Source organism: Pinus tabuliformis, chromosome 7 (assembly GCF_031772625.1).
Source record: "Pinus tabuliformis cultivar Carrire ecotype Pingquan chromosome 7, CPIR1, whole genome shotgun sequence".
Taxonomy (NCBI): domain Eukaryota; kingdom Viridiplantae; phylum Streptophyta; class Pinopsida; order Pinales; family Pinaceae; genus Pinus; species Pinus tabuliformis.
Window position 1 is genome coordinate 115,462,820 of NC_142293.1, and position 19,487 is coordinate 115,482,306.

General features: G+C 38.4%; 1 protein-coding gene across 3 annotated transcripts; it reads right to left on the reverse strand.

Annotated features, from left to right (window-relative positions):
• Positions 1–235: 235 nt before the first annotated feature.
• On the reverse strand, positions 236–19,270 carry LOC149245987 (membrane-anchored ubiquitin-fold protein 1-like). 3 transcript variants are annotated; one of them, XM_089457806.1, is made up of 4 exons: positions 18,410–19,259; positions 812–982; positions 581–616; positions 236–438 (listed from the first exon to the last, which is right to left on the reverse strand). In XM_089457806.1, the coding sequence occupies exons 1-4, from the start codon at positions 18,537–18,539 to the stop codon at positions 269–271; spliced, it is 507 nt and encodes a 168-aa protein (XP_089313932.1). In that variant the 5' UTR covers positions 18,540–19,259; the 3' UTR covers positions 236–268. The 3 variants fall into 3 exon arrangements, with proteins under 3 accessions (XP_089313932.1, XP_089313934.1, XP_089313933.1); XM_089457808.1 differs by lacking the exon at positions 812–982 and having other exon boundaries at positions 18,410–19,270; XM_089457807.1 differs by having other exon boundaries at positions 236–616; positions 18,410–19,225.
• Positions 19,271–19,487: the final 217 nt, after the last annotated feature.

Consider the following 19,487-nt stretch of genomic DNA (forward strand, 5'->3'; position numbering starts at 1 on the left):
AAAGCTTTTTTTTACTAGGTTGCTGAAATATTTTTCATTTGACGTCTGAAAACACTCATCATATTACTTTCTATTATCATTGGAATCAATCTCAAACTCTTTCAATAATCTTATTTATGTGCCAACTGTCCACATTTGCATGGACTTAGGACTAACACAAAGATAATAAAAACAATCACAACTAAAGAAACATTGCCTGCACAACACCCTCACGCGGACATCTCAGGGAAGCGAATGTTATAAAACCATATTTGTAAAATGCATTTCTTCAAATTTGGGTTCCTCCAATTACAAAAATAAGAGCCTTAGTGAAGGAATTTTTGATTAACAGTGACCACCACCAACATATGTTACCAATGAAGTTATGAACACTAGCTTCTGTAAATGCCATCTTCCACTGTAAATGAGTCACCTTTTGTCGCGGGAAAAAATCACTTGCTGGATCCAACATTCGACATATAAATTAGATATGACACGTCACCTCTGGTCACAGTGAACGAAATCAAATATGGTGAATCGCGACATAAAAGGTTATTGTTTTCCTTTTGAATGCCATCAGGTTATAGAATTATGCACATACATTTGCTGTCCTTTGGCGAGTCTGAAGGCTGCTTTTCTGTTTGACGCAGACAAACATCAAATCAGATTATAGGAAACGAGAAAAAATGGCATAATTTGCCACTCAACACTCCACTACATATATCTCTAGAGACCTAACATCTAAGTGATAGCACATGAATTTGGCCAAGAAAAATCTTAAGACAGTTCTCCACTATCTTCAGACAAAAGAATTGATTTTTGGGATTAGTACCGCTTCCTTTTTCAGCTGACAGAGGGCGCAAAACAACATGCATAGTTATGACTCCACCAGGAAGATCACATATTGGACCCCTGCACTCCCCAAGAGTTTTATTGTTCTCCAATATCTTTCCAGCATTGATCAACTTAACATCATTTATGGTTCTTGGCCCGTTCTCTTTTTCTGAAAACAGAACCACGTGAGATATTAACCTCTATTGATAAATTTGGCAGACGCATCAGCAGACAAGTAATTTTATTAATTAGGATTAAAAACAAAACTTAAATAAGGGTTGGGAGGCATACCATTTCTATAACCTCTCTAGCCTTGTCTCATCATGCCATGTATCCTTGATTAACAACTCAAGGATAATCACTATGACAAGGATGCTACAAGGCCTATTTATTTTCTAGGGAATACAACACTTTTAGAATTTACTTTATTATTCTAGAATAATTTTATTAATCTAGTAAAATTATCTTACTAAATAAACTTTAGGATATGAGGTTAACATTTATATGGTGGCATAAGGAGGTCACAGAAATAAATGAGAAAAATACAATAAATGCAAAATTGATCAATTTGGTTGTGCATATCTATCCTGAAAGCATTTTCCATGATAAAAGTTCATATCCAGAGATGACATTGTGCAAAGGTAAATTTAGGTTTCTTTCTTTCCATCTACCCTACCTTCCACAAAACACAGGTAAAAATACTAGGCATAGATCAAGTCAAACTACAAATCTGACAAAAGATGTTCGAGCTCCTCCTCTTATGAAGTTCTTAGTTCAGGACCCCAACAAAGAACGAAAGAGTAACATATATCAGGAACAAACTTCACAAAAATAGGAAATGCGTTGTAATTTCTCATTTTCAAAGCACACACAACGGATTCAAAAGAGAATCCATTGTATTATTTCTAGAATAATAAAGTAAATTCTAAAACTATTGCATTCCCTAGAAAATAAAGAGGCCTTGTCAAATCCTTGTCATAGTGATTATCCTTGAGTTGTTAATCAAGGATATATGGCATGGAGAGACAAGACTAGAGAGGTTATAGATATGGTATAAACAGATCTATAAACCAGCGTTTTTATTCTTGTGGGTGCTAAGACTTGGCACAGCAAATATTTATCAGATCTAGGAATCGCAACAGCACCAGTTGAATGAAGCATCTAACTTCCAGTCCTAAAAGGCGAGGGGAACCTTGCTTTTAAAGGAGCATGACCTGTGAGAAATTACAAAGAATATTGTTCCTTTACTAACAGATGCAGCACTCAAGGTGGCTCATGAAAAGGACATAAGATCCCAAAGAGTGATCATGGATGGCCGTAAAGGATCATTTGAGGCAAAGAATCAGTCAGCCAGAGAGATATTTAAGACTCTAGTGGACCTATTCTAGAGTGATAACAAGAACAGAAAGATGATCTTGAGGGACAAGCTCAAATCCATCTAGAAGTCAAGGTCTGATAATGGTACCAGTCACTGCATGAGGATCACACAAATACGGGATCAACTTGCAGCCATTGCAAAGAAAGTGGATGAGACAAAACTCATCAATGTGGCACTAAATGGGTTCACTAAATCATTGGAACCATTTGTTAAGGGAGTTTGCACACAAGAGAACTTTCCAAATGGGAGAGGCTTTGGGATGACTGTATCCAAGAAGAGGCTCGAGAGGAGTCAAAGGCTAAGTAGGCAAGGAGATGGAGAGAAGAACCTGGCCCTAGTCAGTTTGGCCAAGAAGGTCAAGGGTAACAGTGAAGGATCACAGTCAGAGAAGAAGAAGGACTTGAGCAAGCTCATGTGCTTCATTTGCTACAAGAATGAGTTTGCAACATCATCAGAGGTACAACTAGTGAGCTTGCTGCAAAGTTCAAGAAGGGCTTCTCATTGGTCCTGTGTTTATCTACCAACACCATCACTAAGAGTGCCTAGTACTTAGACAGTGGTGCATCATGCCATATGACGGAAGCACAAGAGTTGTTTAACAATATGACAAAGAATGACTCATGAGTTCGTATGGAGCTTGGTGATGATGCAAAGTATGCAATGAAGGGAGAAGGAACCATTAGGTTGCACCTCGAGTCAGAAGGAACATTGGAAGCCAAGAACATGATGTTTGTATCAAGAATGAAGAAGAACTTGCTCTCCGTGTCAGTCATGGAGGACAGAGGATATGTATTTATGTTCAGGAATGGGCAGGTGCTCATTTGTCCAAAGGATTCTAACCTAGGCATAGCAATGGCCATCAAGCTTAGAGATGTCAACTTATATAGGTTGAAGGGAAAACATATTCAAGCTTTGCTACATGATAGTAACAAGTTAACAACTGATGCAAGTTGTGGCATAAGAGGTTGGAACACCTGCACTATAAGGCATTGTCAATCCTTAGGGAGATTGTCACTAGTCTCCCAAACTTCAGCATTGAGCAACAGGGCATAAGCAAAGGGTGTATACTTGGCAATAATGCCAAGGCAGCTTTTCCAAATATCCATAGTTCTAATGGGATATTGGATCTCATCCATTCAAATGTGTGTGGACATATGTTAGCTGCATTAGTGTAGGGAGCACCATCTTATGTCACATTCATTGATGATTGTACGAGGAAAACCTAGATCTTTTTCGTGGAAACCAAGGATGAGGTCTTTACTCTGTTCCAGGAGCTCAAGACCCGAGTGGAGAAACAAACAAAGAAGAAGAACAAGGTCTTGAGGTCAAATAATGGGGGTGAGTACACCTCCAATGACACTATGGATTTCCACAAGGAGGTAAAGATCGAGAGGGAGATTATAGTCTCGTACAACACTCAGCAAAATGGGGTTGCAGAGTGAAAGAACTAGTCCATCATCAATTCTACCAAGGCTATGATGCATGACCAAGATCTACCTATGTTCCTGTGGGCAAAGGCATGCAACACAACAATATATGTGCAGCACAAGAATCCTCACAAGATATTGCAGGACAAGACTCCTTAAGGAAGCATTCACAAGAGTGAAGCGAGAGATAAGACATTTGACGATCTTTAGTTGTCCATTGTACATCCATGTCCTTGTGGAGAAGAGAAGGAAGTTGGAGCCTTTGCGAGAGAAGGGGATATTTATGGGATACAAGGAGAACTCAAAAGCTTATAGGATCTTCATACCAATGTGAAGGAAGACAATTGTGAGCAAAGATGTTAAGTTCAAGGATAACCTAGCATTAAGAAAGCCACATGGGTTGCCACCAGTGGCAACAGAGGATGAACAACAACAAGCTCCTAAGGGAGATCAACATGAAGAGACTTCCAGTTCAAGGAGTCACCTTTAGGTGGGGAGGAGTCAATAGCTCCCTCTAATTTTGTCGGAAGGTTCGAGTGGTTTGAACAAACATCAAGGGATGCTTAGGATCATGTGGAGGCTCCTAAGAGCACATTTAAGGAGAGCACGCCTTCAAAGAAGTTTTTAAACTATATTGCACTGATGAGTAGCGTCATGGAAGAGGCAGCACAAGAGAGAGTTTGGAGGAAAGCCATGATGAAGAATGACTGGGATATCATGCCAAGACCGAAGGGAAAACCAAATCCAAATGGTTCTTCAGGAAGTACCTTCCTTGCTAAGAGGGATTATGATGATAATAGTAGCATTGAACAAGTACTTCTACACAAGTCTAAGTGTCTAGACGTGTGGAAGTTGTCCAAAGGACCTTTAACCTTAGCAAATTAATTTAATTAAAGGAATAATTAAAGTAATTGTTTTTCATAAGAAAAAGTGAGTAAATGTAATGAAATGCAAAGGTTATTGCATTAGTGAATTAGATGAATCTCAACCACTGATCTCAAGTGAAGTTGAGATCTAATTTCAACAATCAATCACTTTGAAGATTAGAGTTGTGGATTCAGTCAACAACGCAAGCTTATAAAAGCAAAGCTAGGTGAAAGATGAAGACACATAAGTACTTTTGAACAAGAGAGTGATAAAGGAATTTTGCTCTAAGTGTTCAGGAGAGAGTAATAAAGGAGACTTGTGAGATTTCCTTAATTGTAATCACTGGAAATTTAATCTTCCATCTACTTGAGATTATTTGTCTTCAAAAAATTATTACCGCAAATAATGATTAATTCACTATTGCAATCTTCACAAAAACTGGAACTAAGAAAAATAATGCGCACACAAAATTTGGAGTCTGGACAACAATATTTTCATGCAAAGTACCTGGAAAAACCCCAATGTGGGGAATACCAATGCAGCAGATGAGGGTTTATATTGTTATTCTTCAGCAATATGAGAGATACAACTACTTGTTTGATATTGGCAAAGCTCTGGTGTACAATTTTTCCACTGTCAAAAATAGTCCAGAAACACAAAGTTCCCTTTGCAAAAAAAACAACTCGACCTCTTCCTAGCAATTCACACCTCCTCCTAGCAACACACTGGCTTCTCAAAATTCACGTTGCCTCCAAGAAAATTAATCTGCTAGTAAATCGACCTTCAGTCTAACCCACTCGCTCTACCTCCGGCAATGTCTTTGACAACTGGCTACTGAATCGAGATCCTCTTTCACTCACACTGGTGAACTAGTAATTCGCACTACTAATTTCGGCCTCCTCTGCAGTTAAAATCAACCTCCTTCCTGCCTCCGGAAATTGGAAATCACTATGGAAATTCTTCTCTATAATTTTCCTCCCAAATCTTTGTTGAAACCCCGTTGTTGGTGTCTCCCTCTGCTTCAACTGCGCCCTTGCTAATTCACTGCAACTGGGTAAGTCGAACTGCTCAAGTGTGTCTCTCCAAACCCCCCACTGGCTTGCTCTTATAATCTCTCGTTGAGCAATCAACAGCCATGAACTCATCACAATCGATGGCTAAGATCATCTTGACCCCATCAAATGACTTTTCCGGAGGCCTCCAAAGCAAAATCGATTTTCCTCAAATAATCAATTTAATTAACAAGTTTTCCTAAGTTAGACTTAGGGAAATTTTAATAATTGGTTAATTAATATAATTGAGGTGTTTTCTCGTGAAACATTTTCTGGGTATTGGAGAAAATGTGTTCCTTAGCCTCATAGACACCATAGAGACTAGAACGCCTGTCCACTGCTACCAAAATCTAACAGTACTTTCACTCTTAAGAATTCAGTCCAATGGAAAAGAGTGAAGCAGATTTGCAGCAAAAGGAAGAAAACTCAACAGCCAGAAATTTCAAGAGAAAATTCTGGGCATCCATACAGCCAAGAGAGGGCAGGTGGCAGGCCAAATACGTTGTAATATTTTTGCAGCAGAGTCACGAGGTCATGCAGTAGCAAATCTGCAGTCGTACACACATGGGTCATATAGCAAGGCCACAGTGCCGTACCATGTACATGTGGGTTTGCTGAAGCAACAAACAGCGGGGCTGTACAGGCCATACAGACAGCACAGCAGGGGTCTTTTCAGCTCGAAAAATTGCCAGGTTTGCTGTAGCTTGTATTTTTCTGTGGGCAGTTTATTTTCCCAGTTAGAAAAGCGCTTATATGCTGAAGATATTATTTAATGAACAACAGGTTTGAAGGGTAGAATTTACATGTGTGCATGTGTGAGAGTGGCTAATTTTTGCTCCCGCTGATTTATGTTATTTACTGTTAAAATCCTAGCAATGCTGTTTATTTAGTAAAGCTGAAATTTTTAATCAAGTCAAGGAAATTTACTAAGAAATAAATTTTCTGGTTGTTGTGGTCAAGTAAAATTGACATTCCTCACAACATATTTCAACAAAACCATTCAAACAGAGAAATGATCTATTGAAAATAGAAATTTCTACCCTCTACAACAAATTGCACTCATGGAGACAACCTAGAATTCATCTCCTCTCTACAAGGAGATCAGAGCTGAGACCTGTCCTTGCTCCAGCACCCATGTGAGCTTTTGGTATGAAAATGATAGTAGACACACACAAACGTAAACGGGGTGAGTCAATGAGATAGAAAACCCACACAGCACAAGAAAGAAAAATAGAAGGGCTTCAAAATTCTCCAAACTTTTCTACTGGTCCCATGTATTTATAGTTACTTCAAGTGACTTGGATGGTATGACCATTAAGTGACCAATTCCTACTATGACAGTAGCACATGCATGAGAAAATGAATAGACTCCTACAAAATCATAACTAACATCATGCTAACTTATCTTAACTTGAACATGCTGGACAGTGAACACATATGACCCATGCATGACATGCTAACTAACACGTGCTTAGCCTATCACTACTATTATGATATTATCACATTTTGACTCATTCTTTACCAAATACCACTACTTGACTTTTACTTTTATCAATACCACAACTTTGGGCATACTAAAGCCACATTGATGTTCAGCACACCAATAAATATATAAAAACATACGATATATCACATTGATGTTGGATGGAATTCCAACAGTTCAGCAATCCAATAAATAGATAGAAAATAAATGTATCAAAAACAAACTTCGCAGAACTAGGAAATGCATTGCAATTTCTCATTTTCATATTTTTACTCAAGAGTCAAATCGCTCTCCACAAAAAAGCCTAACAGTTTAATTAGACAGTAAGTTCCTCAAAATGTTGACCAATGGTTACATAATAGACCTCCATAAATCATCAAACAATCACGATACATACACCCCAATGCCGATTGCAGTCTACTCACGTAAACTGGGCTTCAGTTCATTCTAAGGCCATGACGACAGTCATGTAGATTATGTCTGTATTCAAGTTAAGATTGGACTCTACGTGGAAAGGCTATGCTTGTTGCATGGAACCTTAATAAATATTTATATTAATCAATGAAACAGAAGTAGTTTAGATATAAAAAGTAGATAATGTAAGATTTTATTAGATAACAAGTATCTTTTGTAATTATTTGAACCATATGAATGTCATATTCAAGTCCCTATTTCCAACTGAAGCTAAAATTATCTGAATTACAAGCCTACTTCTCCTCATAACAATCTTGTTTGCCACTCTATCTTTTGTGTAGCGCTCTCCTCTTCTGCATTTTGTCTCAACTTCGATCCGTTTCAGTCTTGTTGCCACTCAGGGTACATTAAAGTGATGAAAGCTCCAACCCATGTCATACAATCTGAGTGGAACGTGGGTAGCTCACCCACTGTCACCTTGGCGACTTACCTTCCCTCTTTAGAGCGGGTCTCTTCCGGCTTCAAGGGGAGCTCCCCTGAAACTCACTGGGGCATCAGCAATAAGGAACAAGGTGAGATCACCTGTAACCCCAACAAATGAATTGCTTTTTGAAAGAAAAGAAAAATAATGGTAATGGAGTGAATGTGAAGACCAATGCCAACATTCAAGGCAATGGAGTCAAGGGAATGTTAAGATGAGAGAATATTAAGAAGCATGACCCCCCTTAGATCAGTTGCATAAAATATTCGATCAGGGAGGAGAAACTAGTATCGAAGAGATGGGTAGCTTCTCGGCCAATCAAGGTAAACTGCAAGGTCAAGAACCCATTAGAAAGGATTCCTCAATAGGATTATCCTCAACCCAAGGATCGACTGTAGTGTAAAATAATCCAAGCATATTTACTAAGGGGACCCCCTCAAGGATCTACTGAGCAAAGATTTGCTCGGTGACTACCCACAACAACAAAGGGGATGTGAAAACCTGTGTCTGTGACACTCGCTTCCACGTGATCATTCTCTCGATGGATCGATCTCACTAGACCTTGTGGTGGTCCTAAATCCATTACAAGTTAAACCCTTAAAACACTGCAGACAGAACCAAGAAAGAAAAACCTGCTAGATTGAAACATGCATCACAAAATAAACCCGAAATCCCAATGGCACCAAGAAAATTACACCATTTCCAGGGATAAAGCTTAATCAACCCGGTATTCCAACAACGTGTGTGTTTCTCAACACTGTTGCATGGCAACTCCAAGAAGGAACAAAATACTTGTCCCTTACAGCTTTTGAAGACTTTGTTGGATGTAGAGGTGAGCACATCTAACAACAGTGAAGCCTCAAGAAGCAAGCTCATTGGTGAGTCCATCAAGGCATTTTAGTAAGGTATGTTCAGTATTTATTGCCGACTTTTCTTTCAGCCTTACTGTGAAGTTTTACATGTGTAGAAAAGATGTAGCTTCCTGCATGGTGCTATGCTCCAATTGATTTCTTGAGATGTTGGGGTTTCCCACATAAGCATCCCTGCATAAATTAGAGGCCATCCCAACGGATATGGTGATTCAGTCCAGCAACATTATCGTGCATTTATGGAATTCATCAACAACAATGCCCTCTCCTATCATGACAGTATGATGAAATTTTTTTCGCCTTTGGCTTCGGGGGATTTGCAAGTGAACTTTCATTTCTTTTGCAGAATTTTTGGAGGCTTTTTTGCACATTGGTTTTGAGATGATGAAGACTGGCTTCCAGTTGTCCAAAATATGAGAATTTTTTGTAACTGGCAAAAGCTCATTGAGAAGGGTCCTGGACCTCCTATGGAAGAGAATGAAAACAATATTGGTATAGAAGAACAGGAAGCCAATCATATGACAAAGATTGTACATGAAGATTCCAGCCCAAAAGATTAGATCCATGATGATGCGCAGATGGACAGGAAAGAACTTATGGTGCATAATTTTCATGAAGGTGATCTGGTCCAAGCAGTGGGCAATATTGTAGATCTGAAAACAGATGGCAGCAAGGAGAAAAAAGCAGATCTGAGTTTTCAGATCTATACAGCAATTATATCAACCCACAGCAGGCATATATTGACACGTCTCGCAGCAACCTCTTTCTGTTTGCAGGTTCAATGGAAAACATTGCTGTCATGCAGGTGCCTATATGCATTTTCAGCTTGCTGGTCATACAAAATTCAGCATACAACCAGCTGATTTTCAGTGTGTCTCTATTTTATATGGTGATCAAGCACAGAGGAAGAAGGCAATGGACTGATGCATTTTTGACATGGTTGCACTGGATTTTTATTTCACTCAAAAATGTCACTTCAAGTAAGTTAGAGTAGGGTAGCAGATGAATAAGTCCACTTGGACAATAGTTCCAGCATTTGTTTGTTTTTGGTTGTTGCTGATGTACAATGGTGAGATTCTTAGGTTCTCACATCCTCCTAGGCGGAGCAGGTATCCCACAGTTGGAGCCAGTTGTTACTCCTCCTCTTCCAGCAGGAGTACCAGTGAAAAGTTTCCACTTAGTGCTATCCTTACCTGATCAACCTTAAATAGCCATCTGAAGGAAGGTTGTAATTTGATGCAACAGCTGGTCGATGCTTGCTTTGTTGTTGATGCTCTTGAGCCCTCTATATAGAAAATTGTGTGCAAATTTGACACTTAGCAAGATTTCTACTTTGGCTAGTCAAGAGACTATTTTTCCTGTTTAGGGAGCAAGACATCTCTACTTTTGTACTGGTCAGTACAGATCTGAAAAGGACGTGAACTTGCAATCTGATTTTCTGGAGCCTCATTCCATGTTCCTTTTCTGCTTCTCAACTGCATTGATTTATACAAGAATTCTTACCATAGGTGTTTCAGTCCACGAGCATGAATGCAAGTATGAGGAAGCCATTCAATTATTGAAATGCCCTTTTGAATAGGAGCTATTGTCCTGGACAATGAGGTTCGTGGACTCTGAGGTTGTCAATAGATTTGGAGCATATGGGTCACCAAGAGTAAAGTCTGTTAGTGGCAAAGAAGGGCATTGATGATGCTTGGGTACATGCCAGTGATCAAATGGCACTCCAAAGACGTATTCCACATTTAGCCAAGCCACCTAGACAATGGAAAAAAATAGCATTTGCAAAGGCTGTTGGCAAGAAAAATCAAAGAGATTTATGTCAAAGAAAGACCTCTAAATTCTCCAACAGGAAGCAAAGAATAGCCACACAGTTCGTCAGTACATTACAAGAATCCAATCATGTGGTTGCAAAAGGATGATCTTGGCTGAGTGAGGGTCAATTTGTATTGATTTGACTAATTCACCAACCCAATGTTGGCATTTTTGAAGCATATATAGATGGAAAAAGATCAATTTCATTACTGTAGGTGGAAAGGACGCCGACATCAACAAGAAAACCTGAAGGTTTGACTCTGGGGCCCAGAGTCAATGGATAGTTGCAGGGTAGTCGAACCGATCCATGCCACCTCATCCTTTGCAGTCAGCATATGTGGGATTTCTTTTCTACAGAGCCATGGGTCCAAGCAAGCTGTATTGCCTCAAAAATTAGTCATGGCAGATTGCAAGCAAGAAGACCATGGATTTGAGTAGAAAGAGGGTTCAATGACTGGGGTTAGAGCCTCCCCACTTAGCCGTTAAACCAATCCATGACTAAACAGAACTCAGTATTTAAGGTTAACCACTATTTTAACCCACAGTGCATGCAAGATACATTGGGACTAGTTTAAAAGGTCAAGTGCTTTGTCATGAAAAATGAAATTATCTTGGGGGATGATTCACCATAGTGGAGGCCTCATTATTAGTGTACATGTGGTGAGACCACTTTTCTCTTTATATTGTTTTATAGTTATGTGGTTTCTGGAAACAAGACCAGGTCTGGCATTTTCAATGTTAGATCTAGGGATCCCCGTGAAAATAATATTATTTTATTGTACAGGAAACTACTTTCCTCATCGATATAGAGGAAGGATTTCCTCATTGTAAACAGGGTTGGATAGCAGAGTATTTCTCTCCTGAGAGCTTAATGAAATTTTCTTGGCACCATTGCGGTTTCAGGTTTATTATGTGATGCATGTTTCAATCTAGCAGGATTTTCTTTCTTGGTTCCATGTGCAGCAGTTTTAATGGTTTAACTCGTAATGGATTCAGGTCCACAAGGCATAGTGAGATCAATCCACCAAGGGGCGATGGTCACGTGGAAGAGCCCTTTTGTTGGTGTCAAGTGGTCACCGAGCCTCTTTGCTAGGAAACCCTCAAGGGGATACCCTTAGTAAATGCTTAGCTTATTTTACGCTACAGTCGACCCTTGGGCTGAGGGAAATCCCATTGAGGAATTCTATCTAATGGGTTCTTGATTTTGCAATTTACCTTGATTGCTCAAGAAGTTACCCATCTCTTTGATACTAATTTCTTCTCCCCGATCTATTATTCCAGGCAACCAACCTAAGGAGGGTCATGCTTCTTGATATCCTCTCATCTTAACATTCCCTTGACTCCATCGCCCTTGAATATTGGCACTAATCTTCACATCCCTCCATCACCATTATTTTCCTTTTCCTTTAAAAATAAAAACTTCACTAGGCTTACTTGCAACATCACCTTGTTCCATATTGTTTATGCCCATTGAAGGGGAGCCACCCTTGAAGCCAGAGGAGAGTTGGCCTAAAGAGGCAAGGTAGGTTGCCGAGGTGACAGTGGATGACATACCCAGGTTTCATTCAGGTTGTACGATGTAGGTTCAAGCTTTCATTGCTTTAATGTACAATTTGAACAGCAACAAGTCCTAAATTGTCCCTACTCCTTTTTCCAAATGCATCTCTATCCTCTTGTTCCCACATCGTATATGTTTGTTCAGATGGCAGCTAGGAACGTAGATATTTGTTTTGATAGGTTCTAAAATTTAAACACAGTTCACATTTAAAGGTCATACAATGAGGGTCTATGCATCAAGATAAATTGAACCTACAACCCAACTTACTAGAGTTCTTGTTTGACACCCTTGGAAATATTAACTATATTTCTGTAAAATAAAATATTCTTGCGTGTGTATAATACAATAGTTTTCCAGTGGTAAAGTTTCTCGCTCTAGTCTACATGTAGTCAGATAACGTAGAAAGAAGAGGTAATCAATAGCTATTAGCTATCCGTATCACTATTTTTCATATAGCAACTCAACATCCGAAAACTAACTCAACAAGCATCCTAAGCTAAGGATGCATTCCACCTAAAATACTTATAAAGCAAGCTTCATATGATGGAACCATACAAGTTAAGTCAACCAAAAGAAACTTACATAATACACACAATGAATATCAAACCAAACATAACCTTGCCATTAAGTGCAGTGTAACCTGCCTGGTCACAACCACAAGAACGTTGAACAATACAATAATTAAAATAAAAATCTGAATAAGTCCTGTACACATAAAATCGAGTCTCAAGAACTAAATGACAAAAGTTATTTGTAGTACTTTGATTACAAATTGCTACAGTTTAAACATCTACACTACCCATGGATAGTACTAGAAGATCAGACTTCAAGTCTTCGAAGTGAAATCCAGTTCACCTCAAATCAAGTTTCATGAACTAAGAGACTTAGTTGTTTAAAAATTTTCAGAGTTGCAAGAGAACATGACATGTTTGAAGTTTTTTTCCAAGCTTTAGTTATAGAGACCACTGTCTAAGTTTTGTTATGTGTAACTTGTTAAACAGCTGAATATACTAAAGTAGGAATGCCACTTCACCTCAAATCAGGTTTCATGAACTAAGAGACTTAGTTGTTTAAAAATTTTCATAGTTGCAAGAGAACATGACATGTTTGAAGTGTTTTTCCAAGCTTTAGTTATAGAGACCACTGTCTAAGTTTTGTTAACTTGTTAAACACCTGAATATACTAAAGTAGGAACGCCTTATATAACATAACATATAGCAATTTGTAGACAGTATAAGGCATAGCTGCCCCAAAATGGACTCCAGTTTGGTTGAAATAAATTTAAATACTAAAATCTGAGGCATTGCTAGGAGGCAGAACAGTTCAGGCATGGCCTTCATTGCTAGGAGGTAGAATATTCCAGTTATCAGTTTTGAATTTAGCCAAATATGTGTGTGGTGTGTTTGTGTACCATGAATGTAATATGAACATTGGAAAGTTGTACCTTCCATCAGCTCATAAATTGAAATATAATATATATCAAACACCCCATCCACTGCAGTCTTGTAGCCTATATGTATCATTCACTGGATACATTGTACTTTAGAATATTTTCTATATATTTTTAATATATAATATTGCTGCTCCCAACCTGACATTTCCTACAAATTTGAGAAAAACTTAGAGCCATTCCAGACACTCATATCCATGTTCCCAACATTCCCACATTCCGAACACTGATATCCATGTTCCCAACATTACCGCATTCCAGAAACTCATGCAACAGAGATGATATTATTCTATAAAAACAAGGATAGAAAGAACCCATTTCTTGTGACAAGTTCTAAAATGATCGTCTTTTCGTTTATATTTAATGGGTACAGGTGAATCAACCAACTAGAGACTCAAACTCTCAAATATTTGTTAATGATCAAACTTGTCTGTTTCAGAATGTCCAAAAGGTGTCTGTTTTGCAAGACATGCAAAAGGATTTCTTCTCTTTGAGTGAAATATGAGATGCATTGAATAATTAGAAATTTGTGTTTTTTGTATTGGAATATATTCCCTATGCTTAAAAGCAGATCACAAGGGAATCTAGTTCCTTTGAAGCTACCTGGGTTTGTGTCTGATTCTCACCTTCCTCCTCATAGTCGTTTTTAACTGAATAAAATTTAATTTTGCATCAGACAAAATGGACAATATTTGAGCCCATGCCTTGCATGAGATCAAGCTCAGAACTAAACAGAGTTTTTTGGATATATAAAGCCTCAGTATTTACAAGTGACTGACATATAAAGTAAAAGTATCGAATCTAAAAGTTTGTTGTAAGTGTTGTCTTGGTGATACTCTGGAACCAATTTTCTGTTAAAGAAGAAAAGTATTTTGATCCCTTGTCTTTAAGGAATGGCACAATTGCTGAGTTAATATACGAGGCAACCCCCCCACAGACTATATCTCTTGTCAGACTATGAGCAAAGTTATAAGTGGCTAGAAAATGATGATAAAAAGTTCATAATTGGTAGGTGTGTACCTCTCAAGCCACAGCGAGAACATGTCTGCATAGTAAGCATGTAAATACATTTCATCCCTGAGCTTTGCTATCTCAAAATCAGAGCACTATAAAATATTTTGGACTTCTGGTTAGTTAAGCTCAATGGAAAAAATCATTTTTTCCAAAAGTGGACTTCAGGAAAAATGCATTGATGTTTCGGTGAGATTTTGGAAATGCTAATGGTTTGGCATCTTTTGATATTCTTAGCGGTCCCATACATCAATTTCGCATCTGACTAAGGCATGACCTTAAAATTAGATTATCATTATAGTTATATTAACTTGTATCAGTAGATAGTACAGGATGCTTTAAACTTTCATCAATTAGAGATGGAGTTAAGCATTTTTGAAGCGAAGGCTGAAATTTATCAGTGAACTATCCAGAAAGCATTTACATGATTTTCTTTGGAAAGTTTGTAAAACAAAAAACATGTATTGTTTTCTCAGTGCTCAAGTAGTGAAGAACTTAGTCATTTTAAACTAGTTTTGGAGGCAACCAAGACAAGGAGCATAAACACTCTCGCATGCATTCCAGAAAATGCTTCAAAAAAGGTTTATCCTGTGAGTTGTTATTGCTAGGGCCAACATTAGGTCTTCATTTGTCTCTTGTCTAAGGTCTTGCAAATCTCTTTAAACTAATACAATTTTGTTTGTTGAAATTTCTTGATAAGCTATGCTCCCTTGCTGCATACTTGATTTATATAACCCTATTTATGTTTGGTGGTTGAGGAATACCTTAACAGCTATGAATAGGACACTAATATTGAATTTGAACATACCATTGAAGTATGAGTGAACTCTGTATCGTTGAATCTGGATGTAATTATTGTCAGATTTAGATGTTGGTGAATGCCATTGGTATAATTCTGAGTGTGTAGTTGGATTCTATGTCACAAGGTTCGTCAAACTTTAACCTTGAGGTTCGAATTGTGGCGAACCTTAAAAACATTTTGAGGTTCTGCGAACCTCATAGCCATTGACCAAGTCCATAGATCAAAACTCGTAACCTCATGTCACAACACAACCTTTTAATTTATCCTTGCAGTTTCCATGTCCGTGATAGCATTTTTTATGTTTACTGATGTTGATTTCTTAATATTTTATCCTATAATTCATTATATATATATATATATATATACGAACCCAATGGGAAACCTCATCCGAACCTTATCAAAAAATCCGAACTCAAACCGAACCTAATCATTGCCGAACCCACAATCGAACCCGAACCATGTGACATAGTTTAATGTTATTCTAGCAAAGGAATTTTTCTATGTTGCATGAGTTTCCAGAGTGCAGGAATGTTGTTAACATGGATATGAGCATGTGGAATGGCTAGAAGTTTTATCCAATTTTGCAAAAAACATCTTGTTGGGATCAGCAAAATAGTATAAATTAAAAACATAAAAAATATTATAAACTACAACATATGTAGACAATGATTCATACAGACCACAAGACTACAGTGGATGGTGTGTTGATATATATTATATTTCAATTTATGAGCTGCTTGAAGACACTACTTAAGAATGTTCATAACTTCATCTTACATTGATGGTACCTGAACACACCACACACATATTTGGCTAAACTCAAAACTGAGAAAAGTAATATAATGCCAATACTGGAATGTTCTACCTCCTAGAAATGCTTAGATTCTATTATTTATTTCTATAAAATGTAGGTCATTCCTAAGCTGTTTTGCCTCCTAGAAATGCGTCAGATTTTCGCATTGAAATTTTAATCCAACCAAATTGGAGGCCAATTGCCGTGTAGTATATACTATAGTGTATTAGAATTTCGTACTTAGAATATTCAGCTATTCAAGAAGTTACAAATTACATGCAACAAAACTCAGCCACTGGTCTGAGCCTCGAAAAACACCAAGCATGTCACGTCATAAGCTACTACTATTAAGTTTTAACAGACCTCATATATAATTGAAACAGTAAAACCCACAGAAGAATTTAGGAAACCATGCAACAGAACATAAATCACTACAGGAAATCGCACAGCAGAATTTAGTGAACAAAAATATCTAGAAAATGCTGGTCTGAGAAAATGATAAATGCTGGCAGCTACTCATAAATTTTCACACCGCTGCTCACAATGATGAGATGACCAAATAATGGGAAGATGCCTCACATAGTTTCCCACAATGCTCCTCAATGCGCCTCACTCACCTTTGACTCTTCAATGCACCTCAGTGCTCACTCAATCATGACTATTCAATACACCTTGGCTCTCCTCACACAAGGCTCAAAACACTGCTCACTCACACAACAACTCACAATGCTTAGCTGCTCAGCTGCTGCTCTAAACCGTAGCTAAGACACCCTCTCCGATTTGAGTTGAAAACAAGTAAAGATGAGCAAAATGACCCCCGAATATGCCTTTATAGATGCTCTGGTGAGTTTATTCCGGTTTGACTTAGCAAGACTCACAAGGCAGACCGCACAACAAGTTTTGACCAAGTATGAGTTGACATGCTGAGTATTTTCCATGAAAACGAGTTTTTATCAAGTTATCCTGGGGCTGACCATTTTTTTCCAAGACTTGACCAACTGGGTTGACTCGACTCACCGGATCATTCAGACTCAGAGAGATCAGGTAGACTCAGCAGAGTCTGGAAACTATGATGGGTGGACAATACAAGGTTCTCTTCTACCCTAACCCTCCGTTATTGTTCCATTGCTCTAGCAAGAAAACCTGATCAAGGGCAGGCTCTTCCTTTTCACAAACCCCAGGATGATATTATACAAATGCATAATAGTCATATGATAAATAAAAATCCTCAAATCCACCCCTCCACTGTATTTGCAATGAGACCTAGCATTCGCTCGAGCCGCAATTCATGCCAAATCTGCTTATTTAATCATTATCTTCAAATCTTTTGGTTAAAATTAAGTAGAATGTTGCAACCAGGGATCTCCTATCATATCTCTCGATGAATGGACTGCAGAGATAATCCTCTGCCACAATGTAAATGACCTGCCTAAAATATGGAGGATTCTAAACAGAATTAAGCAGAATTTGCAGATCTAGTAATTCTCAACACAGTAAATCACGAACCAGAACCCATCTCAAACAGTTATACCTATTTCTCTGTTCCAGTCAAACACACGCAAACATGTATGTGTTCATGCACCAGGCTGTGGCCAAGAGGCAACTTGGAGCAGTTGTCGTGAGGATGAACCAGGTTCAAATTCCAGTTTCCTCGCTCCCCCTGCCTGATGGATAGCTATGTGTAGTATTTATTGTAGCTCTGCTGCAATGATGATCCGACGCCTAGCTGCCGATATTGTACTGGTTGTTGCTATTGTTGCTTAGCCTCAGGGCTGTTGGTCTATTTGTGGCCTGGCCGCCGCAGTGAAAGAGGTTTCAGACCAACCAATCATGACCTGTTTCCAATGGGTGTACTACACACACAAGGCTGTGAACTATTGTGGAATTATCATCAATGCTCCCCAGTCCACACACTTACCAGATCTATAAACCACCCTGCGCTATCAAACTTTACTATTTATTTTCAGGTGTGTGTGTGTGAGTTGTGGGATTGGACCTATTTTAAAATCCTAGATCTGTGGTCAAGAATTTCTGTTTTCAAGTTCCAAGAGAAAGATGGCAAAGCCCTGCAAGCGGAAGAGTATCCGAAAAATGCACCTTCAACCAAAAACTGATCTATAATAATAACGAGGCCTGAGATTCCAGACTAACTAAATAGACGTAAAATTATTAAAAAAATGATAGAAATGAAATCCTTACCTTTGGGCCATTGTGCAAGGACGCTTTCCTTCAAGGTGGCAACAGTGGTGGCAGATAAATATCTTCTGGGACCAATGTCTGTACCATCATGGAGCCTGAACTTGACCTCCAAATACTCTTCCCCTGACATTTCTCAAAATACCCAGATCCTGGTTCAGAAAACCCTCTAAAAGCAGCTTAAAACCCTCAGTTTGGGAACCCTTGTGACACCTTAAAGGGTAACCCAGAAAAACGCTATTACAGGTTTGGGTTTCCTCAAAATAAAAAACTATGATAACATCTCTCGCAGATACCCTTCATAAAACACAGCTTCAATCTGCAAACTCCACCATTTGTAACACCCAAAAACTCTTCTGTTTGAAAAAACTTGAAATCAAGGTCTTGGCAATATTGACCTTCCTGGAAGCAAAACAATTCTAACCCAGAACTACAAAAAATGGAAAGACCTGTCAAACACTAAATACAGCCTGATCCTACAAATAATTGAGGCAATGATGCATCTTGCCTGACTATTTATTGATCATTACAGCGGCTCTAAGCCGTGTCATTGCCTCAATGTGCACTAAATTATTCAACCCAATGTGTGTATATACGCCTCTTGGTTTTTTCAATCCCATTTCTTCTTTACAACTTCAAAACAAGGTAGGAATAGCTTTAATCTTTAGTTATATCTTCTGCATTTGATGTAGCTTTAAGTTTAGTTAAAAAAAGGAGTTAGTTTCCCATTATGGCTGCAAATCTCAACTTAAATGGTTGGGCTGCTTAATTTGACCGACCCAACTTCTTCATATGATGACGATAGATCTACTTCACCGACATAATCACAGCTTCGTGTTCACAGCACACCCCACCTCATGCATTGGCACCTTCATATTTTGAATCTGGTCAAACTAATTAACTAAACGTTTTACCCTCAGATCCATATATTTAGTTGGGTTGGGTATTTTAGGTAGTAGTAGTTGTTGAGATGCATAGAGTCGCCAATCACAACGTTGAAGACCAGCGTTGTCTTGTGCACGTAAGCGGGAGGGGGACTTGGTTCCGTTAAGTCTCTCTGTGATTTGCGACAAAGTATGTT

Bases quoted from the DNA above. Each gene is read 5' to 3' on its own strand.
- LOC149245987 (XM_089457806.1), bottom strand. From the start codon at position 18,539: ATGTCAGGGGAAGAGTATTTGGAGGTCAAGTTCAGGCTCCATGATGGT. The intron at 617-811 runs GTACTAATCCCA...TGCGTCAAACAG, and splicing joins GTCAGCTGAAAAAGGAAGCG to AAAAGCAGCCTTCAGACTCG. The intron at 439-580 runs GTATGTGCATAA...TGTTGGATCCAG, and splicing joins CTCGCCAAAGGACAGCAAAT to CAAGTGATTTTTTCCCGCGA.